General features: G+C 44.8%; 1 protein-coding gene across 1 annotated transcript; it reads left to right on the top strand.

Moving 5' to 3' along the window:
* The first annotated feature begins 618 nt into the window (after positions 1 to 618).
* PEBP1 (phosphatidylethanolamine binding protein 1) lies at positions 619 to 21,771 on the top strand. The gene is made up of 4 exons (XM_078667099.1): positions 619 to 955; positions 7,787 to 7,896; positions 9,306 to 9,406; positions 20,186 to 21,771. Exons 1-4 carry the CDS (start codon positions 719 to 721, stop codon positions 20,401 to 20,403), a joined length of 666 nt encoding a protein of 221 aa, XP_078523225.1. The 5' UTR covers positions 619 to 718; the 3' UTR covers positions 20,404 to 21,771.
* The last annotated feature ends 679 nt before the right edge of the window (positions 21,772 to 22,450 follow it).

The following is a 22,450-nucleotide window of genomic DNA, read 5'->3' as shown; positions in this document are numbered from 1 at the left end:
GGTTACCCTGTGTTTCTGGGTATTGTAGTTGTTTCTTTACTGCATTTTGATTGGCTGCTGTTTGTCAGTAAAGAAATTGAGTAAGCATAATCCTCGCCTCCTGTCCTTAATAGAATTGAAAATTCTTGCCACGAATGTTAGCAAATTTTCCATTCACCACTAATCCTTTATGGGTTCCGGAGTAGCGTGCTACTTGCCGGAAAAGCGATTCGACACCTCATGGGATAGTATATATAAATGCAATTACAATACAATAGGCTGTTCCAAAATACGTTTATTTTAACTTTGTCATGTTTTTGGCATTTTAGGTCTAAATTACAAAAGAGAATCTCTCTTTTTTTTTGTGGCTTGGATATAAAAATTCATTTTCGAATTATTTTCGCTGATGGCGAAATATAAAAATATGGACCAGTTAAATGTACTTGAAGAGCTGCCACTCTCTAGCCTCTCTCTGACGCCCAGTATCCTGTTTCTCATTCAAGAGCCAACAGTTTCACTGGGAAGTAGTTGCTTCTCCAGAACGTTCTGTGGGCAGCAAAGCCGCACTGTGCACATTGGACTAACAGCCCCTCCTCTCGCCCTTTTCCCGAGAAAAGCCAATCCTGGAGTGGCCGAAGACAGGCTAGGTCAGACGTACAGTAGATTACCAATAAGAACACGGAGCCCGGTCCTCGGTGATCATTTGTCGGGTCCCTATTGGATAAGTAACTCTTCACTCATGCGAGGGGTGGGATTTACGATGTCGTCCATGCACTGGAATTGTCGCCGTTCGATTTTTTTTCTGACGTGCTTTCTTTGTGCATTCCTCCCGTTGCCCACCATGCCGCTCGACCTGGCCGCGTGGAGTGGACCACTGAGCCTCAATGAGGTGGAAGAGAAGCCGATGCATCCTCTCCAGGTCCGCTACGGGAATTTGGAGTTGGACGAGCTGGGGAAGGAGCTGACCCCCACCCAGGTAACGAACGGGGCCGTTCAATAATAGAGTGCAGTTCGGCAACTGTCCCCTTCACTAGCAAGAAACTCATACGCTCCTCACCCCGTTCTTGGAATTTTCATAACTCACCGTATGCTGTCGTTTTAATGGTATCCTGTACACCTATAGCCACCCAAAAAGTATTAGTGTGTCTCATGAATCGGCGACCTTGGCCCCTGCCACTTTCGGGTGTTTAAGGGCAGACAAGACACCCTGCAAATAGCCAATGCGCACTAGTTCTAGCTTGATAGCACTTCGCGGGCAGTGACGGGGCTTCTGTAGGTGTCTGGAGCACTTGAATGCTAGAAACATGGCTATCGCACCCGCTGCGTTCTTGGCGTCTAAAGGCAGTGCTGCAGGGCGGAGCTCGTAATTATTTAATACCCCAGGATAAGAAATTATGACAGTGACTAATTGAACTGGCACCTGCAGGGAGTTCCTATTGTACGTGCTTCCTTCTCACTCTACTCAGCAGCATTAGATGTGCACGAAGAGCGTGGGGCGCTAATTTTACTCACGATCATGTGTCAGTTGCCACGTAACAAGGCACTGACGCATAAAGTACTTACCGCTGGGATGCCAAGTAAAACTGATCTGATATGTGCCTAACAGGCTAAGTGAACCTGGAGTGTTCTGTAGTGGAGAGATGGGTGTACGCTTGCTCGCCGAGTATTAGCGACCTTTAGCAAATACAGTATTATGTTTGGGTGACTGTCGTGTTAAAGGTATCTTGGCACCGGTATGTACGTCGTTTGCCTTTCTTGGGTTGAGTCTTCTCAGAATCCAGCTACTTGACTTGCTTCAGAGGAAACACTTCAGGGGAAATAGCCACACAAGAATAAGAGTTGAGCACCTCTGACGGAGTTGGCAGAGCACCCAGCCTTTTTCATGGTTACGAAATGCAAAAGAGTTGCAGGTAGATATTATACCCCCTCCAGCCCTCCCCCTCTCTGAACATTCAATGGGCTCCCTGCATTAGTATTTAGTTTATCCTGTAGCAAATTGGAATTCTTTGGGGGTATATCTGAATGACAAAAAACATGTTGGCAACGCGCTCTACTGCATGAGCGTGTTAAGCGGTAAAATACATCAGTAAGTGATGGATTGCAATGTAGGCTATCCAAGTAAGTGTCTTTGTAATATCCTCTGTGACTGGCCAGAGTGATGCCACTATCCTGACTTAGGCCGCTGCATAGCCGTTTAGCGAAAAGAAAACGAGTGAGGAATATAGTGCATCCACCTCGTTTTAGAGGTCTTGTCACCCTTAGAGCAATAGCGGAGTGACCCATGTGCATTGGATACAGAGTAAAATGCTTTATAGCTTCCACCCATGTCTGCATTGATTGAATACAATAAAGGATGCAAGATATTTAGTGTCTTGTCTGATAACGCATCCATTTCATTCACTTATTCTTTATAAACCCTTTGCTTTATATGAGAAGTGAGAAACTAGAATGCTTTCATCGTCAGATTTATCTCTTGACCACCTTGTGAAGTGCTGTGGTAGAGTACATCTTTGCTTCAGCCGATGGACACCTGAGTCTGTAGAAAAGAGTGGCAGTATTTAGTCGGCTGTCTCTGAAATCTGACGCCTATTTAGGGCATAATTTTGATAAAAGGCACACAGAGACCGCAAGTTAATGCGTGAGCTGAGGGCACTATTTTTATTTCATATTTTTTTATCTGTTTTACTTGGAGCAATGCCTGAAAGCAAGTGCTACAGCGAACCCAGCATGCTCTTTATGACCTGACATTCTATTTGTGCGGTCTTCCAAGCGCATGGCTACCCGGAGGCCTCCCAGCGCTGCGACAGGCACAATATATGGTAAAACCAGACTGACAAGGAAATTATGCTCAGTCTTCTAGGCCTTGCAGAAAGGGAGTTCCTGCCCCAATTGGCGCAGTTCCAGGGTTAAAGTGTTCCAGATTCTAGGGGCCAGGAAGGAAATGAACAGCCTACCCAGTGAGATCTACGAATCCTGGGGTCCATCAGTAGGTGAGCGAGAGAAGATCTGAGGACTCTCACCTGCAAATATGGGGAGGCTATAGATCTTAACAAAGAAGGATTATTTTTTTTAATTAATTACCCTGTATAATGCGAAAAGTCTTGAACTGCCCTCAGCTTTCTACTGGAAGCTAGTGGAGATAGCTCAATGTTTGGAAATGTTCATCAGGAGTAGCATTTTGCACAGTATGCAACCTCCTGACATCGTAACGGGGTGAACCAAGAAATATGACATTCCCATAGTCGAGACAAGATAGCGCAAGGGCCTGAATAATAACTCTTCTCGCATTGAAGGGAAGAAGGCTGAGAACCTTTCTCAGCAATCTCAGGGTACCATACCCGCTACAGGCAATTTTTTTGTCTTGAAGTTCTATAGTGAGACCAACATCAAGCCATATCCCAAGGCTCTTTAGCAAATTTTTAGGGGTGGTCATTTGACTTAGGCAGTCTGGAAGTGGTCTTGGGACATTGCCACAGAAGTTGTTTCCTAACAGCATGACTTCTGTCTTGTCCTCATTGAGTTTAAGTTTGCAGCCAGCCATACAACTGGCTACTTCCTTAAGACAAGAGGTCATGGATAGGTGACCAGACCTGGAGTCCGGAGAGAGCGACACGACCAGCTGGGTGTCGTCGGCATAGGAAACCAACAGCAGCCCATATGTTGGAATGATATCAGCAAGGGGAAGAAGATTAAGGTTGAACTGAGTGGGGCTCAGCGAGGAGCCCTGAGGAACCCCACAGCAGAGAGGGAGACTAGCAGTGAGACATGACTGATCTTGGACCTGGAATGTGCGATTATCCTGGAAGGAGAAAAGCCAGTGCAGTGCTCTGCCCTCAATACTGACCGATTTTACATTGTTTTACCGCACACACAGTGGGAGTTGGAAATACCAAGAGAGAACACTTGTGAATCCGAAAGAGGTTTGCTGGGACCAAAATCCATGTAATTAGATGTCCATATTTTGTTTCTGGAAAAAGTGAGCCAGTTCATCACAGTGCTCAACAGAGGTCAGCGTAATGGGCCTGGTTGCTGACCTGTTGCCAAGCCAACCAAGGTTGTGTGTATCTTATTGTTCTGTTTAAAAACAGCCACACTATGCCTTATGCTGCACAGGGTTTATGTGTAACCTTAGGACTGTGTGTGAGCGCCTGACTGTCTGTTGGACTACATAAAAATGTGTACCTGCAGGTGTCTTGGTATGTGCGCATGGTTGTCTTCGTATTGTGAAGGAGCACTTCTCAAAGCAATTAGATTTGTCAATGCTTGTACAATGTCACAAAAACCATTTATAGCAGTGCCGTGGAAAAAACTCCTCTGCTTTTACATACCAATAAGAAGAGGCGTTGCGGTCTAAGCGTTCAGCAGAATTCCCCTGCCTTTTTGTGCAAAAATGTCCATGGCTTGAAAGACAGTTTCATGTTTCCATATACTTGTCTGCAGTTTTAATCATTCCACGCATTTGATGCTAATTTATTTTGGCGTGGGAGCTTCCTTGACCAAAGCACAAGGTTTGTTACTGTCTGCATAAAAAAGTGTGTTGAAGAGAAAGAGAAGATGTTCCTCTAAGTGGATTTGAAAAGAATGACGTGTGGCTAAATGTGTTGTGTCAACACACGCAAATGCAATCATGCAGAAATGTATTTCACAAGATAGCACATTAAAGCCAGACCTACTGGCTTTGGTAACGGTGATGGTAAAGGTGGTGCAATTAGTGGTACCGGCAGCTGTTCTGTTGACTATAGTTTTGTTGTTATCTGTGATGTGGTGCCAGTATTAGTGGTTGTTCAGTACTGTGGTGTGGAATCAGTGGTAGTCTGGTATTGGTGGTGCATGATATTGGATTTGCACGCATGAGAGATAAACAACAGAATGTGGCAAAAAGTGTGAGGAATGATCGTGTTTTTTGCATCAAAAAACATGGAGTGAGTAAGAAATCCTTCTCTGGACAGGGGCAAAAACAGAAACCCAAAGACTTCACAAGTATACTAGTGCAGTTGCAACTGTTTATGATATGCAGTAGGTCCCCTGTGGTAAATTGTGTATACAACTTTGTGACTGGAGTGCCTCCGCATGGTAAACAGGAGTGTTTAATGATATTAAGAATTATATATTGACCGTTGACTCCATTTGGCAGAATTGACTCCATTTTCTGTGTTGACTCCATCTTGTCCTACTGACTCAATTTTCTGTGCTCGCATGTGGCTGCAGAGTGAGGAGGGGATGTTTTCGCTCTTCACTTGGTTTCTTCTCACCGATCAGAGTGAACTGGAACATGTTGTGGGGGGGTGCATGCTTGGTAACTTTCAGGGCAGAGACTTGTTGCCAGGTGAATGAGTGGAATTTACAGTTCCCTCTCGGAGTCAAAATACAAAGGCCTGGCCAGCTTCTGTCTTGACCTTGACACAGACCAGTACGGTCAGCTCGGTTTTTCACAACAGAAGAAAGGGGGTGAGGTTTCTAGAACCTTCGCCTCAGGTTGAGTAAAAGGTATTAAATGCGGGGAGTCTTCACAGGCAGCTATAAGCTCCTTTGTGAAGTAGACGTACTGCCACAAAATGTGGATTTGAGTCCCGGTCGAACTCCCTCCTGGGCTGTCAAGGGCTCCTCCAGCTTGAGTTGGCAAGGATGTTGCATGATCGATCGGAGAGGTGTTGCTTACTTTGTGTATATCATTTCTAAGTTTCTTTGCTACATGTATATATGCTACATGTTATTCTGGTATTGTGCTTGAGTAACTTGATATTTGGGAGTCTGCATTAACCGATATATTTTGTCTTCCCTTCCAAAATATTGAACAAATAAATACGTGTGTGTCACTTTAAATGCACTTGAATTTGTTTTCTTGCTTCGCCTTAAGAGAGTGCTGGGTCTAATTTTATCGCCTTGTCTTTTGGGAGTGCTGTTTTACATGTGTTATTTAAAGGTGTAGCAGTGTATTTGTCTCCTCTCAGGAGTGCACGGTTTAGGTGTGGCCTATTGTGAAAAATTACAAACATTACAGTGTACATCTGCTCTGAGTGCCTTATCCTGACTTTCTTTGGCCCTACTTTAGGTCTAGGTCTGTCCCTGGTAATTGGAGGTTCAGAACCTGTTCTGTGACCTGGAGGGTGCACCAAGCATGCCCTCATAGCGGGCACTGAACTATTGTCCCTGCCCTGGGTGCATCACGTGGAGCGGTGGTGGCAGTTTACCAAGTTTATGTGAGACATTAGCGTGACCAGATCTTTTCATTTGGTCTCATGGAGGATAGGGTTTACTAACCCAGTTTATATAGAAGAACTAATGTGTAACCAGAGTTGAAGTCTGCCAGACAGCCCTTTTCCCAGAGGTTAGGGACATAAATGTAAGCCTGCATTTTCTACTGTCGGTGCTTTGGGTCTGCCTAGTGCCTAGAAGCCTGCCTGGTTGCGGAAGGAGGTTGCCTGGCCGTGCTGGAGGAAAGATTGTTCAGGAGTAGAAACCCATCAAGTTCTAGGGTGAGAAGCACCCAGAGAAAGATGGCCGCAAAAGGGAGCACAGTCAGGAGCAGCCCATGCAGTGAGTTTCCTCTTGTCTCTCTGATCTGTTCCTGTGGTGAGCTGCATCAAGACTTTGCAAGAATAAGCATTACTGTGTCATCCAAAGGTCTGCAGTGAGCATCAAAAACTGGTGTTGCCACTGTCAATGTCAGGAAGAAGAGCTGCGTTGCTGTCGGAGTTGAAAGCCCTGCTTGGCCTGGAGTCTGCAACTGCTGAAGCCACCACCATAGATGACTCAAGCCCGGAGGCTGGAACATCGATACCTAAGCACCTGTCTGCACTGCTCAGCTCGAGCACGCTCCCACTGCCGAAGAGGAGTGTCGTTGTGTGAACCTGCTGAGCCGACTCCACCTTGCGGTCCCTGTTCCAACAAGAGGCCACTTCTGCGAGGATGGCTATGCAAGTCACCCCACTTGTACCGCAACACCATATAGCAGGTAAAAGCAGTGCTGAGAGACTAGAACGCAACGCACAGAAGATTCTGCCATGTGGATTTAAGATATTTTTGGCGTGTCAGCACAAGGCGTAAGAAGGTAACAAACTGAGTTGTGCATTCGAACAGTGGTGAAACTTGAAATATCGCCACAGTGTACCATATAATGTAGTCATTGGAAATCCAGAGGGGAGAGAGAGAAGGTGCAAGAAGAAGGGTGTAGCGCTTACTGAATATCGTAGTTATTGGGATTACAACCCTGTAAATGTAATTCATAGTGAATTGTGTGGTATTTAGCTTTGCTGAGAGAATAAAGTACTTTTAACTAAAAGATAAGCAATAGCCTGGGCAATACGTTATTGTGTCTGTTTGTTGATTGCTGAAATCTGAGCTCTTGAACCACTCACTACCTCACTGAAAAGACTTTGATTGTGCAGCCTCGATACCCTGAGATACCCAGTTTGCAAAACCAATGGTAAAACACACCCCAACCAGTGGCAAACGACCTCCACCATAATTAAGGCCCTGTAACCCCTTACTGCTGTATACCCTCCCCACCCTTCAATTGGGTGTGACAATAGTTATATTTGCTTGCATGCAATTTTGTTCTGCCCTGATGCAAAGATTTATAAAAAACGTACGCCCTCCACCATAATTAAGGCCCTGTAACCCCTGGCTGCTTTATACTGTCCCTACCCTTCAATTGGGGGTGACAATAGTTATATTTGCTTGCATGCAATATTGTTCTGCCCTGATGCAAAGATTTACAAAAAAACGTGCCTCTGTTTTTCTACAGTTGTAATTTACTTTTCGAAAATCCGGCCAATGCTAAGGTTATATTCTTGAATTGTTGCAGGTTCAGAACAAACCAACGCTAATTGAATGGGATGGGATGGACACAGACAAGCTTTATACTGTGATTCTGACTGACCCTGATGCCCCCAGCAGGAAAACTCCTAAATTTAGGTAAGAGAGAATGGCGTTAATATGATAAAAAAAAGAACTTATACGCGATCAGCCTTTACAAAGGAACACAGGTGCAAGTGGTGGATCTGGTGGGTTACTGCCGTAGAGCATAAGTCCTTATCAGTTTTTGTAGAGCACCTGTTAAACAAGCATAATGGTTTTGGCTTGCATATGGTGAAAATTGTTGTTGAGGTCTCTTTAGCATACATCAAACATTTAACCCCGTGTGCCGCACCAGTTTAGTCTTTCTACACACAGGTTGGTGCTGCATATGCATTCCCTGGTATAGAAGAGAAGAAAGGATGTGGTTTGAAAAGTTGGTGGGTGCAATGTACATCAGAACCTTGAATGGCTAATCACTCTGACTCCCCTAAAATCTTTAATGCTGTGGAACTGTCTTGTCTAACATTGGATGGATGAAATGTTATTAAGGACCAGAAATATGAAATCATCCTAACCAAGAAGGTGAGGAAGGAGCAGATCCAGTCCAGGGTTTTGGCACAGATGCTGGCATCATGGAGTCTCGTGTTTACGTTGCAGTGGGAGACGGCGTCTAAGGCGGGCGAGAGGTCCAGAAGGATAAGGGCTGCTTTTTTGCCTTGGTCGAAGAGGGAGCAGGTGTTGTCGGTGGCTGCCAGGAGGGCGGTCTTAGTGCTGTGGTTGCTTCAGAAGCCAGATTGGGAGATGTCCAGGACATGGTTGGCTTCAAAGAACTCAGAGTTGGGCGTTGGTGGCCTTCTTGATCTGACCAAAACAATAATCACTCAAAATACACCAGTGTCATGCAAACTGTGAGTCTTGCGTGACTTAAGTAGCTTAATTTTTGTTTTATTTTTCAGACTTCTGCAACTATTTATTGCATTAACTCAGGTTTGAAAGAGCCGTAGGGAATGTTCAGGATCCAGCCTGTCAGCATAAATTATCACACACTGTTGTTTGAACACTATCTAGTTTTACCAGTAAATCTGCATTTCTGTGGAAATTTAGAACCACATCAGTGGGAAATGTTCTGTCTGTAAGTGACAGAGCAATACCACACCAGTGCTCTAAAATGCACCGCCGCCTACATACCACACCCATACTGCTCTCCTGCTGATGGTGCATGGTACATTTGCTACACTTTTTTTATGTGCGACATTTGGATTGTCCACAATCTCTATGACTTCAGAGATATAACATTAATGACAGCACTCCCACTCTGAAAATTGTTCCAGTACTACTGCAAGCTTGTAAGAAGGTAGACAAATGTATTTTCACAAATACAAGCCGGTTTTAAATCTTGGCATGTACAGATTGTCAACCAGTTTAGCAGGTTCAATTGCTAACATCTAGGATGTTTGATTACTGTTGATTTTTATTGTTTGTCTTAAAAATAGAAAGCTCAGAACAACCCTTTGGTTTACTTTTAGGGAATGGCATCACTACCTTGTGGTAAATGTTAAGGGGAATGACCTGAGTACTGGATTTGTCCAATCAGATTATGTTGGTTCTGGACCTCCAAAAGGAACAGGTGAGTGTCCTTAGATATTTGTTTGGGTTGCAATTTGACTAGAACTAGGTTTATTTTTTAGTTAATTTTTTTAGTACATGAAGTACAAAATCAGCTTTTTGCAACGTCTCAGAAATTAAAATGCACATTTAATAAGTTAGCCTGTCAGTTTTCAAACACAAATCATTACTTCTTTTCATGTAGAACTCTTCAAAAGTTATTCTGATGTTTAATCATGGAGTCCTGTTGCCAAACATTATGCATAATTTACATAGCCTTTTGGTAATCTGGCTCATTTATTGGTTTGTTAAATTGTTCACATTCTGCTTCCGCCCATCGTAACATAGAGCATGGGGCTATGGGTGAGCCGACATCAAGCAATGGCTTCCTTCAATTTGAGTGACTGCATAGCACCTGCGCACGTTAACATCTTCCTAAAAATAGTTCCTTTCTCTTCTGTTGCAAAGCTGGTTCAAACTGTTTATTTCATTTTTTATATTCACTTTAAAAACATGCTGTTTATTTTGCCTGTACTACTTTAACTTTTTAGTTTAAATTGTAGCTACCTACAATTTGAGTGCTGGGTTAGGTTATTATTTAGTCTTGTCTCCTTCACAAATAAACAAATCATGACTCATTTGCAAGACCTATTTAAAAAAAAATACTAGTAAAACAGCTGCATCAGTATATGTTTTTAAAATTTGTATTGCAAGAATAAAGTGGCCACGTGTAGGTGACAGCACAGTTCTATTTTTTCTTGAATATGTTCATAATGAATTACAACAAATTAACCAGCGTGGAAAGGCCAAATCTGGTATTTTTGCCAATAGTTGTTTCAAAATTGATTGGTTTATTAAGTTTCAGTAGACTTCGTTTTTTTCACTGAGAATATTACGCGTTTGAGGAACGTTGGTTTACTTAATTTCCGATGTTGACTTAAGCAAGATCAGAAAGCTACGATCTGAATAAGCTAGTGGTGACTTTTCCAGCGTTTTATCATTCATGGAACCGCGGAGCTTTTCAGGTGTTTACCAGTGTCAGCCTGGGAGACCTTGGTATGCTTAAAATGCAGCAGTACTGGTACATCCAGTCTCCCTTCCCTCAGGCTTATGTAATGCACTAACATCCGCAAGCCAGGGAAGGAGAATATATTTGCAGCGGCAAGAGCTTAAACTTTGAATAGGACTTCAGTCACCTGCGTTATTATAGACCACATTATGCAACCTCTACCTTTGTTTGCCGCAGTTCTTTTCTTCTGTTGCAGGAGAAGGATATTTTACACAGAAAGACTGACCTCTGTGCACAACACTTTTTAGTTTGTCCTACAGCTGAACAAGCTAAGCCTTCGCTTGCGCACCTTATAATCGCTTTCAGTGGATGACATTAGTTCCAGCCTCAGACTGCAAAAGTTTGCTTTCAGTGCATTAATTGCATAGGGCGGGAGCACCCCAATGTCCTCATTTCTATTTCCTTTCAGGTCATGGCTTTTTTCCGATGGCAGATCTTTGTATAATTTATAAAGGAGTTTGTTTCATGAGAGTTTACAAGCATATCCTTTCCAGACACGCTGCCCTGGTGAGGAAGGGGCTAGTGAGTCATTTATGGCACTGTAGAAGGGTTGTGCCCACTTTCCTCATTTGCACCACCTCAATAAATAGACCAGTAACAGTTGTTCCGTTGTAAGACATCTCCCTTCTTAAGCAAAATGAATACCTTGCCTCTCATGACTTCCACATGTGTCCACCCAAGACATCAGAAATGTATTTGCATTGAAATCAGAGGCCAGCATTACCAAATCTGAATTCCACCATTCTGCCTCAAGTTGCCTTCTAGGATTATCTACCATGTCTACTTGTGTTTGAATGACTGGTTACTAACAGTGAAGTCATCCAGAAATCACAAAAATTAAATTGGTCTCTCTAAATCTAAACAGCCATAAAGCTCTTCCATTGCACTAGAGCAAACCTTCACGTAGATACACCCATGCTCCTATATTCCCTACGGCCAAACTAAACAAGTTGCAAGCCACGGCATTACTATTTGAAGCCAGGAAGCAGAAAAGAATGAACCTTAAAGAAAAATGGGTATGGTGCAGCAGTACAAGCCCCTCTTAAGGGGCACTCTGATAATGCATTCCACTCCTACTGCATTGTCAGCTGGATACATGAAAGGTGTAAGAATAACTTGACAGTTGTAGAGGTAGGTGGATACCTAGATGAGAAGTTAATAGCAATAGCAAATGTAGATAAGTAACCTGATGCCAGAAACTTTGTGAAAGTATTGCTTTTCCAGGCCATGAATCCAAACTTAATTCTGATCATGGATGAGAGCTGGATGGTTGCAAGAAACACCCCAAGGACCTGTCAAGCCTAGGCTTTTGGTCTTCCAGCGAGAACTTGCGTGGATGTCAATATCTAAAGTTCTGAGCCATTATTCTGGCTCGTAATGATTTCCCCCTATTCAGGTGGATCCCTCTTGGCACTGGAGCAGAGCATGGGGCCTCAATATAGTACACCAGAAAAAAGGAGACACAACATTGTGTATGTTCTCAAAGGTAGCACAAGCGCTTAGGCACTTGCCCATGCAGTACAAGAATTCTATTGAGATGGAGTATAAGTTGGTCTAGGTCGATGATCTTGCCAATGCACTCAGCAGAAACAGAATGTCTTTGCCACCAGTAAGAGCTCAAAAGCTGCAGGACATCTTCAGAAGCGAAACCCACACAAGAACGATTCATGATAGGTAACAACTAGAATTTCTGATCCCTTTCCTGCATGCTGAATGTGATAGACCAGAGGAAACCGGGAGCTGAGTCATTTCTGGTTCATAGACCATAACCAGTTGAGTGCATGAACCTATGACGCTATCCCTACTCCTTATATCAGAGGAGAAAGGCTAAGTACTATCACACAGATGAGTGCCCCTTCATTTGATGACTTGGATGCCGAGCAGCAGGATGTTGTGGTACTACATATTTCTGGAACTGCAAACGTGTTCTCCAAAGCATCAAGGGGCACACATCAGTAAAAAAAACGTGCTTTCTCGAATTATAAAGATTGTGACATTGGTGTTTCATCAAAGACTTGCACTGCCTTTCTTCGAAGCGTTATCAATGCCTGCTTTATCAGCTGGTTTTGGCACTTTTAGGGCTCAAGTAATCCTCAAAAAGCGTTTGTTTTGTGCCTACCTGTAGATACAGAAGGCAGTAGAGAACTGCAGTACTGTTTTCACACCCACCGAATTTTTGCAAGGCCTCTTCTGAACTTTCCCACTGGTACAAAATGTCATCCTGCCTGGTAGCTCAGTAATGTCTATGTCTAAGTTACTGCCATCATCTACTATCATTGCAAACCAAGAGATTTCATTGCATCCGATCATTCGCAGCTGCTGCATGACACCCTATATCACAGTCTTCAACAAGCTACTGCACGTTTGCAGATGATACCCAGTTCTGCATCAGAATATTAGAAGCTTGGGAGCATATTTACAGTCATGAACTGCTTCACCTATATTCTTGGTCAATGCACCTAAATCCTTTCTATTGTAATACCTCAGTGATGTAAGCCCGCGACTTCTAGCTGGTGACCCCCACCTAGCTTCCATTGAAATGATGACCATCCATCAACTCTCCTTCACAGCCCTCCTCTGTGAACTTGTAACTAATCTTTATTTAACTCTAATTCATGGTTCAAAAACACCTGATCAAAAACTCTTTCTACCACATACAACTCATTGTAGTGGTTGTTTGCTGCATTTACTAGTTTTTGCAGGATCCCTGCCAAAATACTGACCTAACTCGAGAGTCCAGGTTTGTGCCACCAAACGTATCCTCAGCTTGAAGCAGGCAGGCTGCTCTAGCCAATTCTGAAGCCATTTCACTAACTCCCAAATTGGCAGAGGGTTGAATTCAAAACCACCTCAGAGGACCACATAGTACCACTTGGGTTACTCCATCTCTCTTTCCAAGGGCGACTTTACGGCCATTGGACCAGACACCCAAAGGTGACTTTCTCAAAACAAAACTGTAGTCTAGCAAGCAACATCCAATCATTTCGGAAATGAGGGAGGACTTTTCTTTACAACATCGCTCATCCATATGGACATTTGTCTAGAAGATGTTTTTAAGTACTGCATAGGACTGAAACCCTATCTCTTATGACAAGCATATGGACGGGACTCCCAATAACATATTGGCCTGGCTTAGTAACCACTCTCCACAACCCTACCTCATGAAAGATGCCTTAAGCATTATCCATCTAGCACTGTGACCACTATTGAACAAATAAAACAAAGCGAAAAAGTTCCTTGGCTAAAACATTTACAAACCAACTCATGCAAATATACTTGTGCGCTTTCAAATTAGAAATGTCCATAATGGTGTGACATCTCCAAGACACATGCAGTATCATGCACATAAGAACCTCAGGATTAACGAGAACTGTAACATTCTAATCATTGTGAAGCATCTTTCAATTTTCGGGGACTCAATTTTTTGACCCCAGACGAGATTGGTGACCCCATATATCTAAGAGTGTTACTGTGCTGTCCAATACTTAGCAGATACTTTCAGTATAGAATTCGTTTGATGGTGGAGGCCTGCTTTGAACCTGTTAGGCCAAAACTGAACCTTCCGCTCCATAGAGCAGAAAAAAGGGGGGATTGAAATACTAAGAAACTAGTCAATTGTTAGAAGAGCTTCCTAATACAGATGGCATTTGATGACTTTGTCCCCTGTTATTATTGCAGGAAGAAGCTGGAGTGCCAAGTATATGAGATCTATAGGGTTTTAGGCTAGTAAATCTTTCGGCATGCCTGTCAGCTAATCCAAAACTGAAATTTTACATGGACAGCTTAAGCGATCCGTTAAGTTATGATAAGTCGCTGAGCCTGCCCTGGATAAAATGTTTTAATGACACATTGTGCAGCCTGGATTTGGTCCGACCATGATATGGTAGCACAGAAGAACAAGGTACTTACCTTCTGTAATGCTTTTTCTGGTGGAACTGATCAATCAATCAGTCAATCATGACACTTATAAAGCGCACTACATACCCGTGAGGGTCTCAAGGCGCTGGGGGGGGTGCTGCTAGTGATCGAAGAGCCAGGTCTTGAGGAGTCTTCTGAAGGCCAGTAGGTCTTGGGACTGCCATAGGTTGGTGGGGAGGGTGTTCCAGGTCTTGGCGGCGAGGTGGGAGCAGGATCTGCCACCAGCGGTCGTTCTTCGGATGCGAAGGACAGTGGCGAGGGCGAGGCTGGCAGACCGGAGATGGCGGGTGGGGGTGTAGAAGTTGAGTAGTCTGTTGAGGTATGCTGGGCCGGTCTTGTGGAGAGCTTTGTGTGTGTGGATGAGGAGTTTGAAGCTTATCCTCTTGTTGACGGGGAGCCACTGCAGGTCTCTCAGTTGGGGTGTAACATGGCTGCGGCTGTGGATGTCGAGGATCCGATGTGTCGACGCTTTCTGTATGCTTTGCAAACGTCTCAGGAGCTTGGCCGACGTTCCTTCGTAGAAGGCGTTTCCGTAGTCCAGCCTGCTGTTGACGAGGGCCTGGGTGACTGTTCTTCTCGTCTCGGTGCGGATACACTTGAAGATCCTGCGGATCATTCGGAGGGTGTTGAAGCAGGATTAGGAGATGGCGTTGACCTGCTTAGTCATCAAGAGGGTGGAGTCGAGGAACACCCCTAGGTGGCGTGCGTGGTCGGTGGGTGTCGGGGATGTTCCTAGTGTTTTCGGCCACCAGGAGTCGTCCCAGGCTGAAGGGGTGGAGCCGAGGATGAGGACCGCCGTCTTGTCCGAGTTTAGCTTCAGTCATCTGTTCCTCAGCCATTCGGCGACGGCCTTCATCCCTTCGTGGAGGTTGGTTTTGGCAGTGTGAGTGTCTTTGGTGAGGGAGATGATTAGCTGGGTGTCTTCGGCGTAGGAGATGATGTTGAGGTTGTGCTGTCGGGTGACGTGGGCGAGGGGTGCCATGTAGATGTTGAACAGCGTTGGGCTGAGGGAAGAGCCCTGGGGTACGCCGCAGATGATTTTGGTGGCAGTGGAGCGGAACGGGGGGAGGCGGACGCTCTGAGTTCTGCCGGAGAGGAAGAATGTGGTCCAGTCCAGGGCCTTCTCTTGGATCCCGGCGGTGTGTAGGCGTGTTCGTAGTGTACTGTGGAAGACAGTGTCGAAGGCAGCTGATAGGTCCAGGAGGATGAGGGCTGCTGTTTCTCCATTGTCCAGCAGGGTCCTGATGTCATCGGTGGCGGCGATGAGGGCGGTTTCGGTGCTGTGGTTGCTGCGGAACCCGGATTGAGACGGATCCAGGGCGCTGTTCTCCTTGAGGGATCCGCCTTGGGTTTCTTGAGTAAGGCGTTGATCTCTGCGTGCTTCCAGCTGTCCGGGAAGGTTGCTGTCTCGAAGGAGATGTTGATTACTTTACAGAGATGGGGTGCGATGGCTGTGCTGGCTTTGTTGAAGACATGGTGATGGCATGGGTCCAGTGGTGACCCGGAGTGGATGGTGTTCATGACCTCGCGTGCAATTGATGCTGGTCCAGGAGAGCAGGTGGTTGGTGCAGGTGGTGGTCGAGGGGGCAGTGGTTGTCGGGGCGGTCGTGGCGTTGAAGCTGTCGTGGATGTCGGCGATCTTGCTGTGGAAGAAGGTGGCAAGCGAGTCGCACAGGTCTTGCGAAGACGGGATATCTTTTGTGTTTGAACTGGGGTTGGAGAGTTCCTTCACGATGTTGAAGTGCTCGTTGCTGTTGTGTGCATTGTTATCCAGGCGGTCTTTGAATGAGGCCCTCTTGGCGGCTCTGATGAGTTGATGGTGTCTGTAGGTGGCGTTCTTGTGGGCTGCGTGGCTGTCCGATGTTCGTTCGCGGAGCCAGTTCTTCTCCAGTTTTCGGCATGTTCGTTTGGAGGCCTGAGGTCTTCGGTGAACCAGGTGGCTTTCTTGTTGGAATGAGTCTTGAGCGGGGCGAGGGTGTTGGCGCAGTCGTTGATCCATTGTCTGAGGTTGTGGGCGTCGGGGTCGGTGGTGTCGGTGGGAGGGCTCTGGGCGAGGGTGTTGGTTAGCTGGTCTTCTGTGACCTTCGTCTAGCAGCGTCGAGGCATCTGTTGGGTGCGGAGGTGCATGGTGGGCTTCCTGAAGGTGAAGTGGATGCAGGAGTGGTCGGTCCAGTAGAGTTCGGTGGTGTGGTTGAAGGAGACGTGGGGGCTTGCGGTGAAGATGGGGTCGAGCGTATGGCCGGCGGCGTGGGTTTGTGTTGTCACGAGCTGTCTGAGTCCAAGGTTGGAGAGGTTGATGATCAGGGTGGTGGAGTTGGTGTCGTTGTTGTTCTCAAGGTGGAAGTTCAGGTCCGCGAGGAGGATGTAGTCCGTGGAAGCGAGGACGTGTGTGCTGATGCAGTCGGCGATGGAGTCGCTAAACTGTGGTCGGGGTCCAGGGCGGGTCTGTAGATGAGGGTTCCTCTGAGGGTGGTGTTGGGGTCGGTGTTGATCTGGAAGTGCATGTGTTCGGCGGTGCTGAGGGTGTCGTCGGTGTTGGTCGAGACTCTGATGGTGTTCCTGTGGACGATGGCGATATCTCCTCCTACGTCATTGGGGCGGTCCCTGCGGGTGATCTTGTAGCCTACCGCAATGGCTATGGCGATGTCGGGAGCTAAGGCTGGGCTCAGCCAGGTCTACGTCAGGAAGGCGACGTCTGGGGAGGTAGAGTTGAGAAGGTACCAGAGTTCGAAGGCATGTTTGCTGGCGGAGCAGGTGTTGAGAAGAATGCATCTGAGGTAGTTGGGTTCTTTAGTTGGTGGTTTGGGGGCTGGATGCTCGTGAAGCTGCAGTTCCGGCAGGTGAAGGGTCCTTGGGTGTGCTTCGGGGTGGCCTGGTAGCAGGTGTGTTCTCGTCCGGGGTTGTGTGCGTGGAGGGTGCTGGTATCGTAGTGGAGTCAGGCGGTGTAGTGTTCACGGGGGCCAGGGGTTCTAGCGCTGTGTGACCTCTATATGAGGGGAGGTGGGAGGGAGGGGAGGTGGGAGCGGGGAGGCCAATGGAGGACGAGGGGGGCGGGGCCGCAGCGGCGGGAGCTGGGAATCGGAGAAGAACAGCGAGGAGTGGGCATAAGGCAAAGGGGCGAACAGTGGGGGCAGAAAACGTTATGAATACTGTCAGCAAAAACAGGCACAATACAATACAAACAAAGAGGCAATACAGCACAATAAACCAATAGGGAAAACAAAACGGGCAGAAAACATTACGAATACTGGCAGCAAAAGCGGGCACAATACAATACAACAGAGGCATTATAGCAAAATAAAACAAATAGAGGAAAAAACAGGCGGAGCCTACGGCGGGCGTTGAACCCTGGTCACAGTGACAGCAGCTGCGCTAGAAGCACCGGAGCAGTCAGTTGGAGCTGCGCGGTGTGGGGAGCGACCTGCCTGGAGGCAGGGTCAAGGGTCGCTTCCTGACGTCATCACGCCAACGTGGTCCTCTTATGGCTCCAGTGCCGTCATGCGGAGCAGCGTGCGGAGCCATGGGATTGTGACGACCTCGTCTGCGTGAAGAACTAGGAACATTTTTTCGCGGAATGCTGGCGCAGGGGATAGTCATAAGGTGAGGAATCCACTGCCGATGTATCCATCAGAAAGTTAGAGCTGTTGGCAAGTACTCATACTGGTAACAAGTAAAAGTAAGGAATCAGTTAAGTTTGATAAAATCCTCACTGGGTCCAAATTATTTGACAATTAATCATACAATATATATTAGATGTAAACAAGTTTTAACCCCTTCGACGCTCATGACGAGCTCAGCTCGTCATGAGTTACGCCTCTCGTACGCTCATGACGAGCTGAGCTCGTCATGAACCGCGGGTTTTCGCAAAAGTCAGCGCACAGCGGGAAAATGCGCCGCACGCGTGGGGTTAAAGGGGATGGTAGGCATGTTTTTAGATAATATTTTCTGTAGTGTTTTGTGATTTTATTCCAGATAAAAGATCTGTGCATATATTAAACAGAAAATATGTTGCCGCCAGAGAAACATTTTCTGGATCACTCCAAGAAGGGCTATTTATCCTTCTATTTCTACCACTTTATTTTTGTTGGAATTTTAATTGCACCTCAACCTGTAATGTTATTTGCGAACTATTTTGCCTTAGCTATATATTTTTTTCAAATGGGACCACTTGAAGTAGATTTTCTGGCAAAATGCCTAGGAAGGTGCCACATTTTCCTCCTAGGGACTCTCGAAAAGTATATAAGGGGTAGTGTTTTCAAAACCCTAGTAAAATGGATTGCTCACCTTATTTCTCCTTTCACTCAAATCGTCAATCTCCCTACTCAACTTTTTTTTTTTCAATGAAGTTGAAATCAAATATGGAAAATCTGCCCTTTTTTTGCATATGTTTGCCAAGGCTAAGTCTAAGCATAGCTTGTCTCTGGCTCTGGATTTGTTGAAGAACGAAATGCCTGGTGTGAGACCATCTCCTTTTATTTTGGGACGTACTCCGCCGCCCTCATTTCATGATGTACGATACGCTACTGGACACAACCCACACAAAATGGGGTTTCAATCTCAATAAATTAATAAAAACTTAACATGCTAACCAGTTAAAACTGTCAGTCAGTGCTCCATGTTTTCAATTTCATTTTCTGGTGTGTTGAACAACTGAATAACAAACAGTAAAAAAGCTTGTTAAGGACACTAATTGCGTAAATTCTTGTGTGTATTTTGTCTAGGTTCACAGTCTGACAATAAAACATTGAAATGATTGGCGTGAATTTCACCCTGAAATAGAGACTAGTTTAATTTTCACATAAATTCCTTTCAACTAGCAAAATACGTGTTAAATCTTTAACCACTCTATATAACTATAACAATGCTAAGTCTGAATTTATGTATGCTGAAAATTTCAGTTTTGTTAGTGTACTAGACACAGCACACAGGGATATTTTGTTTTAAAGCCCAAACCCCCAGATTCATCAAAGTCCCGTTTTGAGAGCCCTTAATAGCGATTTTTAAGGAATCGCTATTAAAGACTCGCAAAACAGGATGCATGTAGAAATTGCAATATTTTTTGCGATTTCTACTGCTTCCTTATTTGCGATTCGGTAATTGCTAATCGCAAATAAGGAATGGCATTCCCATTCAGAATGGGGAGTCATTCCTTATTTGCGATTAGCAATTAGCGAATCGCAAATAAGGAAGCAAATTCAAGGGTGCCAGGTAGCACCCCTGAAATGGTAGGGTACACTGGTGTTGCGCACACACATGTCCAAAGGACATGTGTGTGTGTAACATACAACTTAGAAAAATGCACTGAAGTGCATTTTTCTAAGTTTTCGCTATTTACCACGTACTTAGACTTCGCGGTAAATAGCGGCCCCAGATTACGAATTCGCAATTTTAAAATGGTTCATGAATTGCATTTAAGGAATCTCAAATTGAGATTCCTTAAATGCAATTATTCGCAATTTAGCGATTTCTATAATTGCGATTTTTGCATTTGGGATGATGAATCCCAAATGCAAAAATAGTGCTCGCAAAGGGCCAGATTCTCAGAATCCGGCCCTTTGCGAGCCGATTTCGGCTTGATGAATCTGGCTGTAAGTGTTTTTCTTATTTTGTACAGTGTGATGTGGTGTGTATGGTTTACTTTATTGTTTTATCCTGCTCGGAAGTCTCCCATTTCATATTGCAGGAAAATTATGTTTATTGTGGAAATTGTTGAAAAAATGTTCTTTCATTTTAGTATACTCGAGTTCAAGGCATCATTCACTTGGCTAGAAGCGTCCTCTGCGTTTATGGTAATGTCTACTTTTCTTCCTTTAGGTCTGCACCGATACGTGTGGCTGGTGTACGAACAACCTGGGCCGATCAAGTGTGATGAGTCTGTCCTTAGTAATCGGTCGGGTGAAAACCGGGGACTCTTCAGTGCAGCATCCTTCCGTGCGAAGTATAAGCTAGGAACCCCTGTTGCTGGAACATGTTATCAGGCACAGTGGGATGAATATGTCCCAAAACTCTATGAACAGCTCTCAGGAAAGTAGTAGGCAGTGTGGAAAAACCTAAAGCACTTAAGTATTTTTAATACATTTTGCCTTTTTGTGATAAGGTAGTAGTTGCCCACCATTCTCTTCAGCACCTGCCAAAGGAGGGGACAGTTCATCTCTTGATCTATTAATATATTTTTTTTAAAAGGTAAGCCTCTAATCCAACCCCCATCTTAAATGGTCATTCGTAACCCTCTACAATATAGGGAATTTCTTTAGCAGAGGTATTTACTACCAGTAGCTGGATCTGTTAAAACGTAGGTACTGCTAAACATATATTGTACCGAGTATATGGTTGTTGCTGTGCTTGCCAAGGATAAGCAGTGCTAATGAGAGCGAAGTCTGTTTCCAAATGTTTTGATTACATTGGTCAGCGTAATTCAAGGCTGATAGCTCTTATTTCTGCAATTGGTTCGGTGATCAAGCTATATTTGGTTCATTGTGAACCAAGATAACAGTAGAATGATTCACTTTTTCCTTGTTGTCCTATGATCTTTCGGATTGACAAAGACATTGCATCCTTTTTCTCTGCCCACTCGGCTAGACTGTATTGGGTGGGGTTAGTTTAAGTAACATATATCCAAAATTAGACTTTATAAGATGTGTAATCTACTTGTGTATCTACTTTATGCAGATTTCTTTTGAATGACATGTAAAATACGGTATAAACTGTGCATACAAAATGCATCAGCTTTTTTGCCACAGCCCATGCCACAAGACCTGATCCACTAGCAGCTAGTACACCAAGGAGTGCTTTAATTTTTCCTGTAATTACTTTGTGCATTTTTAACCGGAGAGGGGGTGGGTGGGGGAGGTGTTACTCTTGCCTCATACTCACACATACCCCTAGTCACTTCCTGTTTTGAATCTGGACCAGTGTGAGTACGTTACGCATGAGTACTGACTCCTAAAAAAGTTCTGTGGGTTTTTGGGACGGGAAGCAATAAAGTCACTGAATGTAGCTTTCTAAAGATAGATATATTAGATGATGTCTATTATGGTAACTATATGTGACTGCTTCTATTTGCGGCTCACCTGGCTGTTGCCTACATAATGCCGAATAACCATAAGTTATGATGATTGAGGAGGCCAAATATCGATATTTGCAACTTTTGCAGCACATGCACATAGCAGCGAACACCTACAACAGCTTCTAAAAAATGTGAATTGTATTGAAGTGTTTTCTTTCGTATGTGCTCTAGTGAACATGAAAAGAGCACGATCAGCGAGGGCTTAGGGGTTGTAAAAGGGGTGGTAAATAAAAAAATCCATTGTGTCAATGATTGAAATGTTTTTGTCCGCTAATTATAAACATGTTGAATAAACAGTCAGTAGTTGCATTAAAAATTATCTGTTGAATTCAAATGGTGTCATTTACCTGCATCTCGTTTAATCGGTTAATTTTTACTAGCTGGTAAAGAAAGTTTGTCTATTTATCGGCATGGAATAATCCCTGTATAATAAACCTAAACGGTCACTCTGCCTTAGACTGAACCTTTAAACAACAACCTTTAGACGATTAAAGTCACCAACTTGTTCTTCACCGAAGGAAATGCAAAATACTGAAGTGTCACATGCAGGTTTTCAGAACCGTATATAGAGTGAAAGTCTTTAAACATTCTTATAAAATACATTTAATGGGCAACGGCTCCGGCCTTGAAGACAGTGGAGCAGGCCTCGGACGCTGGAGCAGAGCCCATAACGAAGGCCTTTCTGGAGTCCCTCTTCGCTTCTCTGCGCGATGATATCCAGACCTTTAAAACGGAATTCACCAGCGAAATTCGAGAAGTGCGGCGCGAGATGGATGGCATAGGGGAAAGAGTGGCAGACCTGGAGGCCAAGAGCGACGAACGGGAGGTAGAACTTTCCACCCAACAACAGGAAATTATCCGACTGCACGATCAACACGTCGACCTACAACTTCACCTGGAAGATTTGGAAAACCGCTCTAGACGCCATAACATCCGGATTCGTAATGTGGCCACGTCAGACGCCACTCAGGACGTGTTTCAATATGCCAGAGAGCTCTTTAATCATGTCCTGG

Source organism: Lissotriton helveticus, chromosome 11 (genome assembly GCF_964261635.1).
Source record: "Lissotriton helveticus chromosome 11, aLisHel1.1, whole genome shotgun sequence".
Taxonomy (NCBI): domain Eukaryota; kingdom Metazoa; phylum Chordata; class Amphibia; order Caudata; family Salamandridae; genus Lissotriton; species Lissotriton helveticus.
Note: the sequence above shows the minus strand (reverse complement) of the source record. Positions and strands in the feature narration are given on the sequence as shown.